Source organism: Pristis pectinata, chromosome 4 (assembly GCF_009764475.1).
Source record: "Pristis pectinata isolate sPriPec2 chromosome 4, sPriPec2.1.pri, whole genome shotgun sequence".
Lineage (NCBI taxonomy): Eukaryota > Metazoa > Chordata > Chondrichthyes > Rhinopristiformes > Pristidae > Pristis > Pristis pectinata.
Window position 1 is genome coordinate 60,656,679 of NC_067408.1, and position 15,564 is coordinate 60,672,242.

Here is a 15,564-nt window from a genome sequence, read left to right on the forward strand (position 1 = left end):
GGACTGGACACAACTCTCTGCAATTTCTTGCGGTCTTGGGCAAAGCAGTTGCCATACCAAGCTGTGATGCATTTGAATTGGATGCTTTCTATGGTGCATCTATAAAAGTTGGTGAGAGTCATCAGGGATATGCTGAATTTCCTTAGCCTTCTGAGGAAGTAGAGGAAGGCATTGGTGAGCTTTCTTTGGCCGAGGCGTTTACATGGCTAAACCAGGATAAATTGTTGGTAATATTTACACTCAGAAACTTGAAGTGCAGTGTTCTTTGGAGTCCTTAGTGCAACCTCTGCACTAGTTAGATTTTATATAATTTCCAAATATTTCAATAATCTTGTTATTAGGAGATCTGAAGCTTACTGTAGAGCAACAGAGAAACAGGGCTTTTTCTTCTCCACAGCTTACAAGAGGCTCGATGGAACCACCGAGTGTTGTAGCAACAACAGCCTTGTGGATATTTGCTTTTCTTACCATGGCAACTTGCAGATGCTCCAGGTGAGCCTCCAAACTCCGTTCTCACGAGACTAAGCCAGTGTTTAACAAACACAAAAGTCCACATCCTCCTGTCTTTATGCAAAACTCATTGTTTCGGTGAGCTGCACTTAATGGAAAGGAAAAGAAATTTGTATTGTTAACTTGGAAATAATGATAGTTTTGTTACAACTGGTATCAATGTCTGGGTTGAGCTTTTCTGACCATTATAACCCAGCAGTAACCTGTTTAATCAGACCTAGCATTAAACAATAGTACAAATCTGAGTTTTTCACTGTACATATTGTCAGGGAAGCAATAGGTAGAATACTTTATTTGATGCACTCTGTCCAACTTGACCTTCTGGAGTTCCTGGTTGCTAGCTATTTTTATTCTCTTCCCCATTCCCACACCAACCTGTCTGCCCTCTGCCTCCTCCACTGCGAGGATGAAGCTAAACAAACTATAGGAACAGCACCTTATATGCCATCTGGATAGTCTAAAACCCGACAGCATGAACTTTGAATTCGCCAATTTCAGGTACCCCCCCCCCCCCCCCCCCCCCCCCCCCCCCCTGCCCCCCCCCCCCCCCCCCCCCCCCCCCCCCCCCCCCCCCCCCTCCCCCCCCCCCCCCCCCCCCCCCCCCCCCCCCCCCCCCCCCCCCCCCCCCCCCCCCCCCCACCCGTCCCCTTTCTCCTCCTGATCTACCCAGTTCCTCCTACACCCACCCCAGGCCCCCATCACCCTGTTTCTCTCCCCCCCCCCACCCCACTCCATCTGCCCATCACCCACACATTCCTCCCATGGGTCCCCTCCCCCCCACTGTTACCATCTGCCCTCCCCACCTCCCTCACTTGGTTCCATGCTCCACCTTCCCCATCCTATCAGTATTCCATCATCTGCAGCCCTTTGTCACCTCCACCTCTCCCCTCCCAGCCTCTGTTTCTATTCCCACTCTCCCCTCCTCCATCTGTCTAACCCCCCTCCTCACCTGGATACACCTATCACCTGCCAGCTCTTGCTCCACCCGTTCCCCTCACCACTTTAAAATGGCTATCTCCCCTCTTCTCTCAGTCCAGATGAAGAGTCTCGACCTGAAACGTCAGCTGTCCATTTCCCTCCATAGATGTTGTCTGACCCACTGAGTTCCTCCAGCATCTTGTTTATTGCTCCAGATTCCAGCATCTGCCATCCCTTTTGTCTCTATTTTATTTTGATGCTTTACATACAGTGTTTAGAATAATAGGTATAATTTGCTGTTTATTCATTGTGCATTTTGTTTTAATCACTCAAGAGATGTGGGTTTCACAGACTGAGCCAGCATTTAGTTGCCCATCTCTAGTTGCCCTTGAGAAGGTGGCAGTGAGCTGCCTTCTTGAACCACTGCAATCCTTGAGGTGTGGGTATACCCACGATGTTGTTAGGGAGGGAGTTCCAGGATTTTGATCCAGCGATGGTGAAGGAACGGCGATATATTTCCAAGTCAGGACAGTGTGTGGCTTAGAGGGCAACTTTCAGATAGTGGTTCCCATGCTTTTGCTGCCCTTGTCCTTCTAGTTGGTAGAGGTTGTGGGTTTGGAAGGTGCTATCTAAGGAGTTTTGGGCAATCAATGCTACCCTAGGAAGTGATCCTGAAAAAGATACTTGAGAAAAAGAATATACTTTGTTAAAAGCTGAGTCCCTAGAATTGATCTTGTATATTAGTAATAGTCTTCCAACCAGAAATTGAACCATTTGCATTTTCTGTGTTCAATTTGTAGACCATTAGATTCCAACTCTGTCACAAAAACAAGATTCTATTGTTGGAAATTAAATAAAATAGCTGGATATTCTCGGTACATCAGTCAACATCTACAGAGAGAGAAACTGTTAGCAGTTCAGGTCAATGATGATTCATCAAAACTCGGTCCCCCCTCCCGCCGTGTCCCCGCCTCTCTCCCCCCTCCCGCCGTGTCCCCGCCTCTCTCCACCCTCCCGCCGTGTCCCCGCCTCTCTCCCCCCTCCCGCCGTGTCCCCGCCTCTCTCCACCCTCCCGCCGTGTCCCCGCCTCTCTCCCCCCTCCCGCCGTGTCCCCGCCTCTCTCCCCCCTCCCGCCGTGTCCCCGCCTCTCTCCCCCCTCCCGCCGTGTCCCCGCCTCTCTCCCCCCTCCCGCCGTGTCCCCGCCTCTCTCCCCCCTCCCGCCGTGTCCCCGCCTCTCTCCCCCCTCCCGCCGTGTCCCCGCCTCTCTCCCCCCTCCCGCCGTGTCCCCGCCTCTCTCCCCCCTCCCGCCGTGTCCCCGCCTCTCTCCCCCCTCCCGCCGTGTCCCCGCCTCTCTCCCCCCTCCCGCCGTGTCCCCGCCTCTCTCCCCCGCCATGTCCCTGCCTCTCCTTCCTGTCTGACCCCTCCCTCCCCACCGTACACACCTGTCTCCCCGACCTCCCTCTGTCCCCATCTCTCCCCCCCCCCCCCCACTATATCCCCTCCACCCGCGGTACCCCATCTCTGCCCATCTCCTGCTGTACCATCTCTCCCCCTCCCACTTCCCTCCTGCCATCCCACATCTCTCCCCCCCATCATACCCCTTCCCTTGCCCCGCCATCCCCCATCTCTTTCCCTCCCACCATACCACTTCTCTCTCCCCTCCTGCCATCCCCATCCCACCCACCGTGTCCCCATTTCTCCCCCCTCCCAATGTACCCCCAGTTCTCAGGTCTTGTCTCCTGCTTCATCCCGTCCACCTCTTGCCTTCCCGTGTGTTTCACCATCTCTCATTATATTCCCCTCTCACTGTCTCCTGCTTTATCCCTGTATCTCGGCTCAGTTTGTTCCCATGTCTGGTCTTCATGCTTCCCACTTGATCCCTATCTCTCCTCATTTCCCAATATCTCCCCATCCCTCTACATTTGCTTTCTCCTGCTTCATCCCTCTTGTTCCACTCTCAGCTGCCAGCATCTCTCGCTCTATCCTGGTCCCTCCGTTCTTGCCTTCATTTCTTTATTTCTGCTGCTCGGCTCTCACCACCTTCTGCTACTCCTCCAATACTCCTCTATCATCTTCTCTTTTATCATCCCCCACCCACTCAAAAACTTCTCACAGCTGGCTATCTCCCAGCCCCCATATTGTCCTTGCTCTTTCATCGTCTACTTTCGCTATTACTACATGCTCTCACCACTCCACCCTAAACTTTGCATTCTCTCCTTCAGTGTGGCTGCACTCTCTCTGTGTCCTCTGACTTTGTTCACTGGCGTATTGCCACTGGCAGCAATACCATGATCTCTGAGCCCCACTAACAAATGAAAAGTTTCTCTTCCTGTTCAATACCTTTGATGCAATATCCTTATACCCGGAAGAACAAGTTATGTATGATATCATATCCATACTTAGAAAGGGGCAGTGACATCCTTTACCTAGTCACTGGCCTGTCAGCCTGGTTAATGCAAATCCAGATTGTCCTCCAGTACAGTACAACCCCGTGTTACGGTAGTTCGGGTAATGGAAATTCACCCATACAGAATTCACAGATCACTGCCAAATAAATTTGAAAGATAGAATAGAGGTTCACTCTTATGGAATTTGTGAGGAAAAAATAACTAAATAAACACAAAAAGAGTAAGAAAAAGCCAAATTTTGCCAAGGCTTCGCGTTGGAGAAAATCACAATATGGACAGTTTTCTAAGAATGCATCCCCCTGTAATGTGGGGTGTAGTGTACTCAGAAACTTTCAAGAAGAAACATTATGAATGAATTTAGTCTGCCATCAAAGTAACAACCGTCCCCTCCCTCTCCTCTCCTTTTTCACTCTCCACCATCCGCTAGACACCCATCGCTGCCCTCTGCAAACCTGCTGTCCAACCTCCAGAACGCACAGTGCTGTGATTATGATATTGCTGAAACTTAAAATACCATGCAGTCCCATGAACTAATGGGAACTGATTGTCAGGTAAGAGGCCATAAGGGAGTATGTGGTGTGGGGTTTCGTAAAAGCTTTTGTAATATTGGACAAAATGTCAGGAACAAATTTATAAGTTTGAGTTAAAAGTATGCTGGGTTTGGTCGGACCTCCACAGTTTGGGACTGGAGTATTTCCCTTCTAGACTGCTGTATGCAAGTTGCTGTACCTCACCCTCCTTTGTGCATTTGTTTGGGCTTGTAGCACGTTTGCCTGCCAGCCAGGAAAGCCATTGAATCCAGTCGGGTATGTCAGCGGAACGTGGACTGTCAGAAGGAGTTTGTCCGCAGCTTGTGTGCGAAGCCTTCTATGGAAAACCAAACCAGGCTGATCAGAGTCAAGCACTCGTCTCCCATGGATATGCTATTTGTCGGGCACCCTGTCCATCTTCAGTATGCAGGTTTGTGGCATTGTGGTTCTATAGACAATTGGCTGCATCACAGTGAGGTAAGGTTCACTTCAAGTTGCTCACTCTCTGCTGACTGAGCTTCTGATGCCAATTATCTTGTGCCAGTTGAAGTGGTAGATCAGGACAACAGAGAAATTGAGCCATGCTCTGCCACATTCACTCCTACATTTCAGTGCTCAGTGTAAGAAGTTGTGTGAGAGTCTGGGAACTGGGTGCATGTGGACCCAGTCCCTGTCATGACCAGTGGTGTGGGAAAACCTATCATAGAAATACTAGTAAATCATGGCTTAGTCCTCCAGTGTGGTTACTACAACCACACAGAATGTAAAGGTCTCTGGGTCAGTACCTCAATTCACTTATTGTTACTTTATTTTCATAGCTCAGGTCATTGATGGTACCACATAACGAAAAGAACACAGACATCTATCCATGCTTTGATTCCACCCCCGTATCTCAATCTCTCCCTCCTCTGAGCCTGCACACTTAGTCGTACTTTACTTTGTATCAAACCATCAAAAAGTAGACATTTTGCCGTTTTCTTCTTCTGGATGTCCAAATCCATTGTCCTGAGTCTCCACCATGCAATCCACTCTCTCACTGCTGACTTTAGCCCAATCCATTCAAGACCTCGGGTTTAAAACTAAAACCTGGCCCTTTTTTTGATCCCCGACCTGAAAACACCCGACTTCATTGGGGGTCATGTAGCCAGGCTTGGCTGGCTATGGCCACTACATCAGGTTGAGGTAGACTGAGAGTCATGGTCATCTTTACTGATTGCCCGTCCTCCGCTGTTTGCTTTGTTTCACGTGGATGTGAACCAAGAGAATAAATGCAGAGTTCCATGTAGAATAACTAAACTCTCTCCATTGATTGCATTACCCTTCTCGCTACACTGGTACCTGACTGCTCATCATCATTTAACAGGGGCATAGGAGGTAGGCTAATCCTCTTGTTGTCTGGTAGTTTGAAATGTACATTGATCATTTGAGGAACATTGTGCTTAACTGAGTGTGACATTTCATTCTTAAAAAGAAATCTGGAGACTTCCGACTTATACATATTGGCCTTCATTTCTCTTATAGCCAGGAGGGCTGTATTGCTTAAATGGAAGGAAATTACTCCCCCCATTCATGCTCAATGGTTACGGGATGTTATGTCATATCTAAATTTAGAGAAGATCGGCTGCTCTATTTCTGGATCTATTCTGAACTTTCAAGCATTATGGGGACCTTTATTGAACGACTTTCAAAACCACTGATTTGGTGCTTAAAGTACAGATATTGGCCTATACTATTATGTCTTTAGGGTGTTTTTTTTATCAAGCAGCTTCAGTTTTGGTAGTGGGTTAGATTTTTTTTATAATGAAATTATTCCAATCTATTAATACTAATTAGTTACCATTTTTTTTATTAATATGAAACATTGTGATTTCAAATGTGATTCAATACAATCTATTTTGTAACATTTTGTTTCTTCCTTTGTTTCATGTACTTCATATTTTTTATTTGGAATTAATAAAAATATTGAAAAAGAAAAAGAAATCTGAAAGTATTAGGACTTAGTTGTTCAGTAAATTGCCAGATACAGACAAATGGAAAATGGGGTGAGAATTAATGGATAGATATCAGGTAATGATGGAGAAAACAGAAGTAGTAAAATATTATTTTGCATTGATTTTTATGAGGGAGATGAAACAAATGGACATTGGATGATGAGATGAGTAATGAGATATGAATTTAAAACTGAAAAATTGTGTATTTTAAATAGACCAATCTAACTCAGGATGGATTGCATCCATGCACCTTAGAACAATCTAGGGAAGAGATACAAGGGGCATTACCACACATTTAATAATTCAACAGAAGAAGGTGAAGTGCCAGAGAGCTGATGGATGTCTAACATAATAACCTGTATTTAAGGAGAATAGGACATGTCCAGCTATCATAGGTGATAGGGAAAATAATGGAATCCTTACCAAAGGAGTTAAAAGAACACACAGAGATGAAAAATAACATAATGAATATTCAGCATGGGTTTTGAATCTTGCTTGACCAATCTTATCTTTTTTTAAAAAGATAACAGTATGTAGACAAATTTATTATAATTATTAAATACCTCTCATTGTTTATAACTTATCTAGATCTTTAAACAACCTTGGTTAAAGTTTACCATCGTAGACCAGTGAATAAGGTCAGTGAATCTGGAGTCAAGACATAAGCAGCAGAGGGTGGTAGTAATGGGTAACTATTCACAGTGGGGGAGGGGAGGGTAGAGATGTTCCACAAAGATCAGTGCCAGGACAACAGTTCACACATTAATAACTTAGATTTGATGCTAATCTCTTGTGGGAGATAGTCAGCATTGAGGAGGACTCAAACAAATTACAGAAGAACATTAACAAACTTGCAGAATGGGCAAATATTAGGCAATTTAAGTTCAACTTGCAAGGTAGTACCTTTTGGTAGAGAAAAAAAAGTAGGGTCTCATTACTTGGAGGTAGGATAGGGGAATAAAGCAAAAATACACATTACTAAAAGGTGCTCAAAGCCATGAAATAAACAAACCAAACACTAAAGCTCTAGTGTTTCAAAGAGGAAGGAATTGTAAAATGAGGAACTAATGTTAAACCTGTCTGGAATGTGGTTAGACTCATGGTATCATGTACAGTTGCAGTTACCATATTGTGAAAAGGATATACTGGCAGTGGAGATGGTGCGGAGAAGACGTCTGGTATCACCTTGACCAGAAATGGAAGGGGTTCGCATCAGGGAAGGGTGAACGGACTGGGTGCTCCTTCTTCAACAATAGGGGTGACTTCATCGAAATCTTTAAAGCAATGGTAGGCTAGAGAGGATCCAGAGACAAATGTTTCTACCTGCGGGAAAGAGCATAACCAGAAGCTGTCAACTGAAGGTGTTTACCAAGCAATATGATGGGGAAATCAGTAGAAACAGAGGAGCGGTGAACACTTTTTTCACCCAGTGGGTGGTGGGTGTCTGGAACTCACAACCTGAAAGGGTGTTTGAGGTAGAAATCTTGCCCACATTTATAAAGTACCTGGGCATGACCTGGATCTGTAGCCCTGCAGGTCACAGTTGTCCAAGTGCTGGAAAGGTGGGATTCAGTTGGGTAACTGTCTTTTGACCAGGAAAAACAAAATGGTGGTAAATTTTGTATGATTCTGTACCCAAAGAGTGGTGAAAACAAATTGAATGCACTGCTAGAGGGAATGATGAAGCAAATGGTGTTGATGATTTTAGGGGGATGCTGGCAAGCAGGGGAGATAGACGAGAATAGCGGGCCATGCTGATAGATTTAGACAAGGAGACACAGGAGGAGGGTCAACACCACCGTAGATTGGCCAGCTGAATGGCCTGTTTCTGTGCTGTATATCATATGTAATCCCATATAATTAGGATATTATGGGAACTGAGTGTAATGGTTATCTTCATGATTGCATTGTACCTGAAACCAAAAATCATTCCACCATTACACCCAGCAGAGTTTTCTGTTGCAATTTCAAATGGCTTCACACCATCTGCAAATGTTTTGATTCTGAAGCATGTTTCCCAGTGTGACCATATCAACCGATTCGACCGAGGGTGATCATGTCAACAAACTTTACCTATTTCCTCCAAGGCAGTAAGAGGAACTGAACATTCCTTTTCATTGAGCAGATGTTCTTCACTTTTGGAGATGCTTTGTGCAAACCATATTTTAAAACCACTTTGTCATATTATGGAAGCCTGTTCTAATTTGCATATTTTAGAATGTAGAAGAAAATACATCTTCAGATAACATGAACATTCCACTCTAAAACTTTCTCCCAATATGGCAGCTTTGTTAACAATTTTTGATTTTTGTAACTTGCTGATGCCCATTGTGGCCATGTCCATGGGCCTTGTGAACTAATATGCCTTGTATGCTTTTGATGTGCTTCTGATATGCATCTCTTTGTTTGCAGTGAGCCTTACCAACTACATGCCACGCTTTGGTTTCCTACACTTGGACGTCCCTGTTATAATAGAAACTTTTTGCAAGTATCCTTTTCCTGTTGTCAAGATACAAACCAGTCAGTGAGGGGTCAACGGAAGTATGTCAGTGTAAGAATGGTTGATGTTGTGCCCAGAGCTTTTGTCACATGCTGCCAAGGTTATAGCTGTCATAAATTCCCAAGCTATCAGGGCCCTGTGCAGTATGTCAAAACAAGAGGGCATTGTGCCAGTGGGAATTCTTTAACTCTAGCTGCTTGTTCTATTAAGGCTCATTTCATTCAACTTCCCTTTATCACAATTCTAGCGGTAATTTTCAATCACCTGGTTACTGATTCACCGAAAAGTAAAAGCCATCTTTCAAAGTTCACCCTTTCAATGTTGATATTTTCTGTTGGAGCTCCTTAAACCTCTCTGCAAACTGCTTAGTCTCTCTTTGCCTCTTCTCTTCACAATTCCACTGCAGCAAGGTTTGCTGTACCTAGGTAAATCCCTCCACCCACCCAATCCCAGCTCTGTTTACACCATTCTGTGAGGACTTGTCCTATTCTCTGTGATGTGGCTTGTAATTTCCCACCTTGAGTCACTGCACTGATCTGCATTGTTAGGATAAGATTGTTTTTGTCTAGCAGCTTAAGTTTTTCTGAAACACTGCCTTTGGTCTCCTTGTCAACCAGAGATGTTGTCACTACTTCTCATCCTCTACCCTTTACTTCTTCTTCCTATGCGTCTGTCCCTCAACCCTAGCATGTTTTTCAACCTCTCAGCCAATGCTTCCTATACCCATGGTCTTTGGTACTAGGAACTCTCCCATTGCATGAATTCCAATGTTATTGTCATATGTACTGAGATACAGTGAAAAGCTTTTGTTTGCATGCCATCCATACAGATAATTCCATACATGAGTACATTGAGGTAGTACAAAAAGAAAAAAACGGAATGCAGAATATAGTGTTACCATTACAGAGAAAGTGCAGTGCAGATAAACAAATAGATCCAACAGCTAAAGTAAGTTCAATCCAACTGCACCTGGGCTGAGTTCCTGCTCCAGTCAAACACTCTCCCTTGTTTTTTTGCCCATACCTCATCCATTTAATGTGTGTATGGGGGGAGTTACAGCTTTGAAATGGGTACTACTCTTCGGGAATACACATACATTACCACTTTGTAAAAGCAAAGTTATTAAGACTTTAGAGCTAATTTGCATCTGTTCAGTTAGGGTGGTGTGAGTATAGATATTGGTTATTGATATCAGTATTGATGTGGGTATAGATATTTTGGTTAGACTACAGCTGGAGCAACGATGCCAATTCTGATCATCAGGGCGTAAAGGTCCTAGAGAATGTGCATTAAAAATTTATCAGAACAGTTCCAGAAATGAGGGATTTCAGCTGTGAGGTTAGATTGAAAAAAATTGGGATTATTGTCCTTCGATAAAAGGGTGGTTGAAAGGATATTTGCTGTGCAAGATATATGATGGGATTAGAAAGCAGTTGGTTCCATTAGCATATATTTCATGGATTGGGGCACAGATCTGGGCAGAAGATACGAGGGGGCTGCCAGGAAAAACTTGTCTACACAGAGAGTGGTGATGATCTGGGATGGTGCCTGCAGGGGTGGTGGAAACAGGATCAGGTACAGCTGTCAGGTTTATGAGGAAAAGTGGGGGGAATAGGACTGAATTGGTTTACTAGGAGTGGGATAGACTCGATGGACCAAATGGACATTATGATTCCATGATTATAGGACAAGTGAGATAGATTCATAGAATAATAATCCACAAAATATCAACTCGGGTCCCACCATGACAGTTTAAAAAAAGCACTGAAAGTGAAATGTGCATGTTAGTAAGTGACCAGAGGTGTTACTTTATTGTTTGAAAAAAAGGTTCACAAATGAAAATCTTGCCATTAAATTGGTAAATTGGTTTATTATTGTCACATGTACCAAGGTGCAGTGAAAAACTTTGTTTTGTATGCCATCCATACAGATCATTTCATCACATCAGTACATCAAGGTAGTACAAGGGAACAAGCAGTAACAGAATGCAGAAATAAGTGTTACAATAACAGAGAAAGTGCAGTGCAGGCAGACAATAAGGTTCAAGGCTATGACGAGGTAGATATATTACCCATATTGTGGCATAATTGAACAAAAATGTATTGCTTGTCAAAAATATAAATGAAGGCATTTTATAATTTATTGCTGACTAGTTTCCTTCATGTTACTGTCCCAGATACCTGCTTTCTTTATCAGGAGCTCTTGCAGTAATAAATGCTGTGCCATGTTTTGCTCTGGATGGACAATGGATGTTGAATTCCTTCCTGGAGGCCACGCTCAGCTCTCTGATTGTAGAGAAGAACCATCGAGATCTCATTGGATTTTTTATCTTGCTTTTTGGAAGTGCCCTGCTGGCTTCCAATGTGGTTCTGGGCCTTTGGATGGTTACAGCTAGGTAGTGCTGTAAACCTGACCTAATCTAGAACACACAGATGACATCTTCCGTTCATGCATCTATATCGTATCCCTCCCTGCCTCCAACTCCACGTTGTGGAAATTGCTGAGCACAATCCCGAGATTTTAAGGAAAAACCCATGGGGCTGTGCCCATGTGATTTTGTGCTGACTATTCTGTTGAGCAAGCCTTCTCAGGAGTATGGAATTGGAAAACCTATGGGAAAGAGTTCCTCACAGTGAGGACACCTTCCATCATGGTGTGTGGCACTACAATGGCACTGATTGGAATAGTTTCAGATCTGGCAGCTCAAAACTGGGTGCTGGGGACCATCAGCAGCAGCAGAAATGTTTGCCACCTCAATCTGTAACCTCATGGCTTGGCATATCTCTTACGCCACCATTAGAATTGGGCCAGGGGGTCAATCCTTGTTCAATGAAGCATGCAGAAGAGCATGTTGGGGGAAGCACCAGGCATACCAAGTGAAGCTGCAGCCCAGGTCTACAAACATGCTAACAGCATTATCAGCATGTAATAGACACAGCTAAGCAATCTCACTACAGATCGGATCAAAGCTCTGCAGTTCAGTCACATTTGATTGTGAATGGTGGTGGACAACTAAACAGCTAGGAGGAGGAGTCCAAAAGAATGTTCCCATTCTCAGCAGGGGCAGGACCCAGAGTGTGAGTGCTGAAGCATTCACAACCATGTTCAGCCAGAAGTGGATGATCTATCCTCCTGAGGTCCCCTCTATCACAGAAGCCGGTCTTCAGCCAGTTTGATTCACTTCACATGATATCGGGAAATGGCCAAGGGTGCTGGATACAACAGACAACAATCCAGCTATAGTACTGAAGACCTGTGCTGCAGAGCCAGCCGCACTAAGTTGTTCCACTGCAGTGACAACACTGGCATTGTCACTGGTTTGACAATGTGGGAAATTGGTCAGGTATGTTCTCAAAAACCAGGGCAAATTCAATCTGTCTAACTACTGCCCAGTCAGTCTACTGTCACTCACCAGCAGTGTGAAGGAAGTTTCATTGACAGTGCTATCGGGCATCACTTACTCACCAATCACTGGATCACCAGTGCTCAGTTTGGTTTTCACTAGAACCAGTTGGCCCCAGACCTTATTACTTGGTCCATACATGGACCAAAGAGTGAAGTGAGGGTGACTGCCCTTGACACTGAGGCTGCATTTGACTGAGTGCAGCATTAAAGAACCCTGTTTAAACTGAAGTCAATGGGATTCAAGGGGAAAAAACTTCAGTGATTGGAGTCATAGTATCTCATACATAGGAAGCTAGATGTGGTGGAGGTCAGTCATTCTACCTCCAGTACTTTACTGCAGGAGTTCCTTGAGGCTGTGTTCCAAACCCCACCAAATTCAGCTGCTTCATCAATGATCTTCCTTCCGCCATTAGCAAAGAGTAGAAATATTTGCTGCTGATTGATCAGAAACAACTGGAGCAGTTATAAAAATGCTGTGGCTACACAAGCAGGTCAGAGGCTGGATATCCTGTGGTGGGTGACTCACCTTCTGGTACCACAAGGCTTTTCTAACATCAACAAGGTGCATGCTGGGAGTGTGATGGAATACTCTCATTCAACAACATGAGTGTAGCTCAATAACACTCAAGTAGTTTGACCACCTAGGGCAACACAGCCTGTTTAATTGGCACCCCACCAACAACCCTAAACATTCATTCCCTCCAGTACCAGTATAAAATGCACTGCAGTTACTTGCCCAGGCTGCTGTGACAGCACATCCCAAACCCATGACCTCCACCAGCAAGAAGGAAAAGGGCTTCAAATGCACGGGAACACCAGCGCTCTCATGTTCCCCTCCAAGGCACACACCATGCCATCTTGGAAATGTATCGCCTTCATCGTTGTTGGGTCTAATTCCTAGAACTCCCTCCCCAAAGGCACTGGTAGTACCTTTACCAGAAGGACTGCAACAGTTCAAGAAGGTAGCTCATCACCACCTTCTCAAATGTATTTAAGAATGGGTAATAAAAACGTCCAGATCCCAAAAATAAAAAAAAAGTAGCTGTGGTGAGTGGTACTGTGATTTTAAATTCCAAGCAGTGTTTATGTTGATGCTTGCCACTACCTTTTCAGATTGATTTCATTTGGAAACTTTGATAAATTCTGGTGAATGTCAGCAAGTAACAAGTTCTCATTTTGGTGTCCAGACATTACTGCAAAAAGAAGTGCTTAGTTCTGTACCTTTGAATCAAGTGGCCCCTCTTGGACAGAGATATTGATCTAACATGCATCTTGATGTGAAGTCTGGAGCAACACACAAAGGTGCTGGAGGAACTCAGCGGGTCAGTCAGCATCTATGGAGGGAAATGAACAGTTGACGTTTTGGGTCAAGACCCTTCATCTGGACTGGAAAGACAGAAGGGAGGTACCCTTACCAACCACCCGCCCCCCCCCAACCTTTTTATACTGGCTTTCTTTCCAGTCCCGATGAAAGGTCTTGACCTAAAGCGTCGACTGTCCATTTCTGGCTGACCTACTGAGTCCCTCCAGCTCCTTTGTGTGTTGCTCCAAATTTCCAGCATCTGTGGTCTCTTCTGTCTTGATCTGAAGTCTCCGCTGTTTCAGTGGTTTGAATCAAAAGTAATATTGATAGCAGCTGATGTATAGCATCTTCCAACAATGATTGTTTAACACGGATCCTGTGTTTCTCTGCATGTATTTTACCCACAGAAGAGCTATTGGGTCCTTTCATCATAAATTTAACCAAAATTAAATTATGTTGAAGTAGAGTTAATGCTTTCAGAGTATAAATAGAAAATAAGTTGGAAGTTTTGGAGGAGGCCTGGTATAACATTCAGTCAAAAGTTTTTCTTAGCAGAATAGCAACAAGGCCTATGTGCTGTGTACAAGCTCCACACTCATTTTCTGTCTCGTTATCTTAACTGTTCTTGCACGTTCCTGGTGTCTCACTGAGATTTTATTGATTCCATTTGTATGTCGTTCTTTCTTGCACTGGAATTTGTCCTCATGCCTTAATAGTTTAATTTTTCTTAGCTTCCTAAATGTTGTCTCCTCCTCCTCTGTTTCTGATTGTGACCAAATGCACGAAGTGGTTGCACCTCTTGCTGATGCTGGCAGACCTGTTGTGCTTTTTCTAGTGTTACAGGATTGAATCTGTTCTGGATTCTTCAGTTCTTTTTAAAATATTTTCCTGTATAAACGAGAGCTCATGATGACAATCATGTGACATAAAGAGCTGCAGTTCCATGCACATTTTGATGATTTTATTTATTGAATGGTTGAGTGATGCTGACAAGTTAATCTTAATTGTCTATTGACAAATTGGGTTAGGATTGGTCAAATTGCACTTGTGTTTTCTTTTTTTTAAATCCTAGTTGCTTGACAGGTGTTCACTGATATCTTTCGGTCTTCGAGCAACAAAATATAACCCATTCCAATGGAGATGAGGGAGGGATTATTCCTCCCTCTGTCCGGCAGTGAACTGATTAGGGAGCAGCAGGTGAAATCATTGGTATATCACTGTAAGTGGAATATTATCCAATGTCCTGTGGATCTAAACAAAATGTTTTGGACTACAAAATTTTATGTGTGTGTTGTCTACCTTGTATTTGCATTATAAGTAATCCTGTGTTTTGTAAAGTTGTGCTAACATAACTTTGTTGCTGCAATATCTGGGAAACCCGAGATTTTTAGAAGTAAACAATATATAAATCAAAAGGCTTTGTGCATTATTTGGCTTCACATTTTTTTCAGGAATATTGAGGGCATAGTGCAGATTCGCTAGAAGTTAATTTGTATGAGAAATGCAAAAAGAATTGGAAAATTATGCATGTTTTCCTTAGAATAATGTGGAATGGGAATGCCAGATAAGTTATGAAATGGTGGCAGAGGAACTGTTCCTAGCAATTGGAGGAAGAACAGCAAAGTGCCAGGAGTAAAGATTGAAAGTAAGCTATTTAGGGAATGAGGGGAACTTCATTGTACAGAGTTGAGACTCTGGAAGTCAGCTCCAATCTGGGATAAACTGCCAATTTTCAATATTACATTGTCCAGATGGATGGGGAAGGGATTGAGTACAGTATGGGTAACTGTGTTGAGAATTCTTTGCTCACCAGGTAAACCACCAATGCTCTATTTCTGCTTTGTGAGTTTTCAAAGTTGTTTATGATCACAAGTGGAAAAATAATTGTAATTAATATGGATGCAAAATAGTTGTTTAAAGACTTGTAATATGGTTAGATGTTGGGTTGTTTGAAAAATGATAAAATGCCATGCATTAAGTCATTGTTTTTAGCAGAAAT

General features: G+C 43.8%; 1 protein-coding gene across 1 annotated transcript in view; it reads left to right on the forward strand.

Annotated features, from left to right (window-relative positions):
* The window catches only part of mbtps2 (membrane-bound transcription factor peptidase, site 2), a 33,793-nt gene extending 18,819 nt beyond the window's left edge, over nucleotides 1-14,974 (forward strand). Inside the window, exons 8-11 of the mRNA XM_052014958.1 lie at nucleotides 398-492; nucleotides 4,601-4,796; nucleotides 8,770-8,845; nucleotides 11,034-14,974. Coding sequence (XP_051870918.1) covers nucleotides 398-492; nucleotides 4,601-4,796; nucleotides 8,770-8,845; nucleotides 11,034-11,256 — 590 coding nt within the window. The 3' untranslated portion in view covers nucleotides 11,257-14,974. The remainder of the gene's footprint in view (nucleotides 1-397; nucleotides 493-4,600; nucleotides 4,797-8,769; nucleotides 8,846-11,033) is intronic.
* The last annotated feature ends 590 nt before the right edge of the window (nucleotides 14,975-15,564 follow it).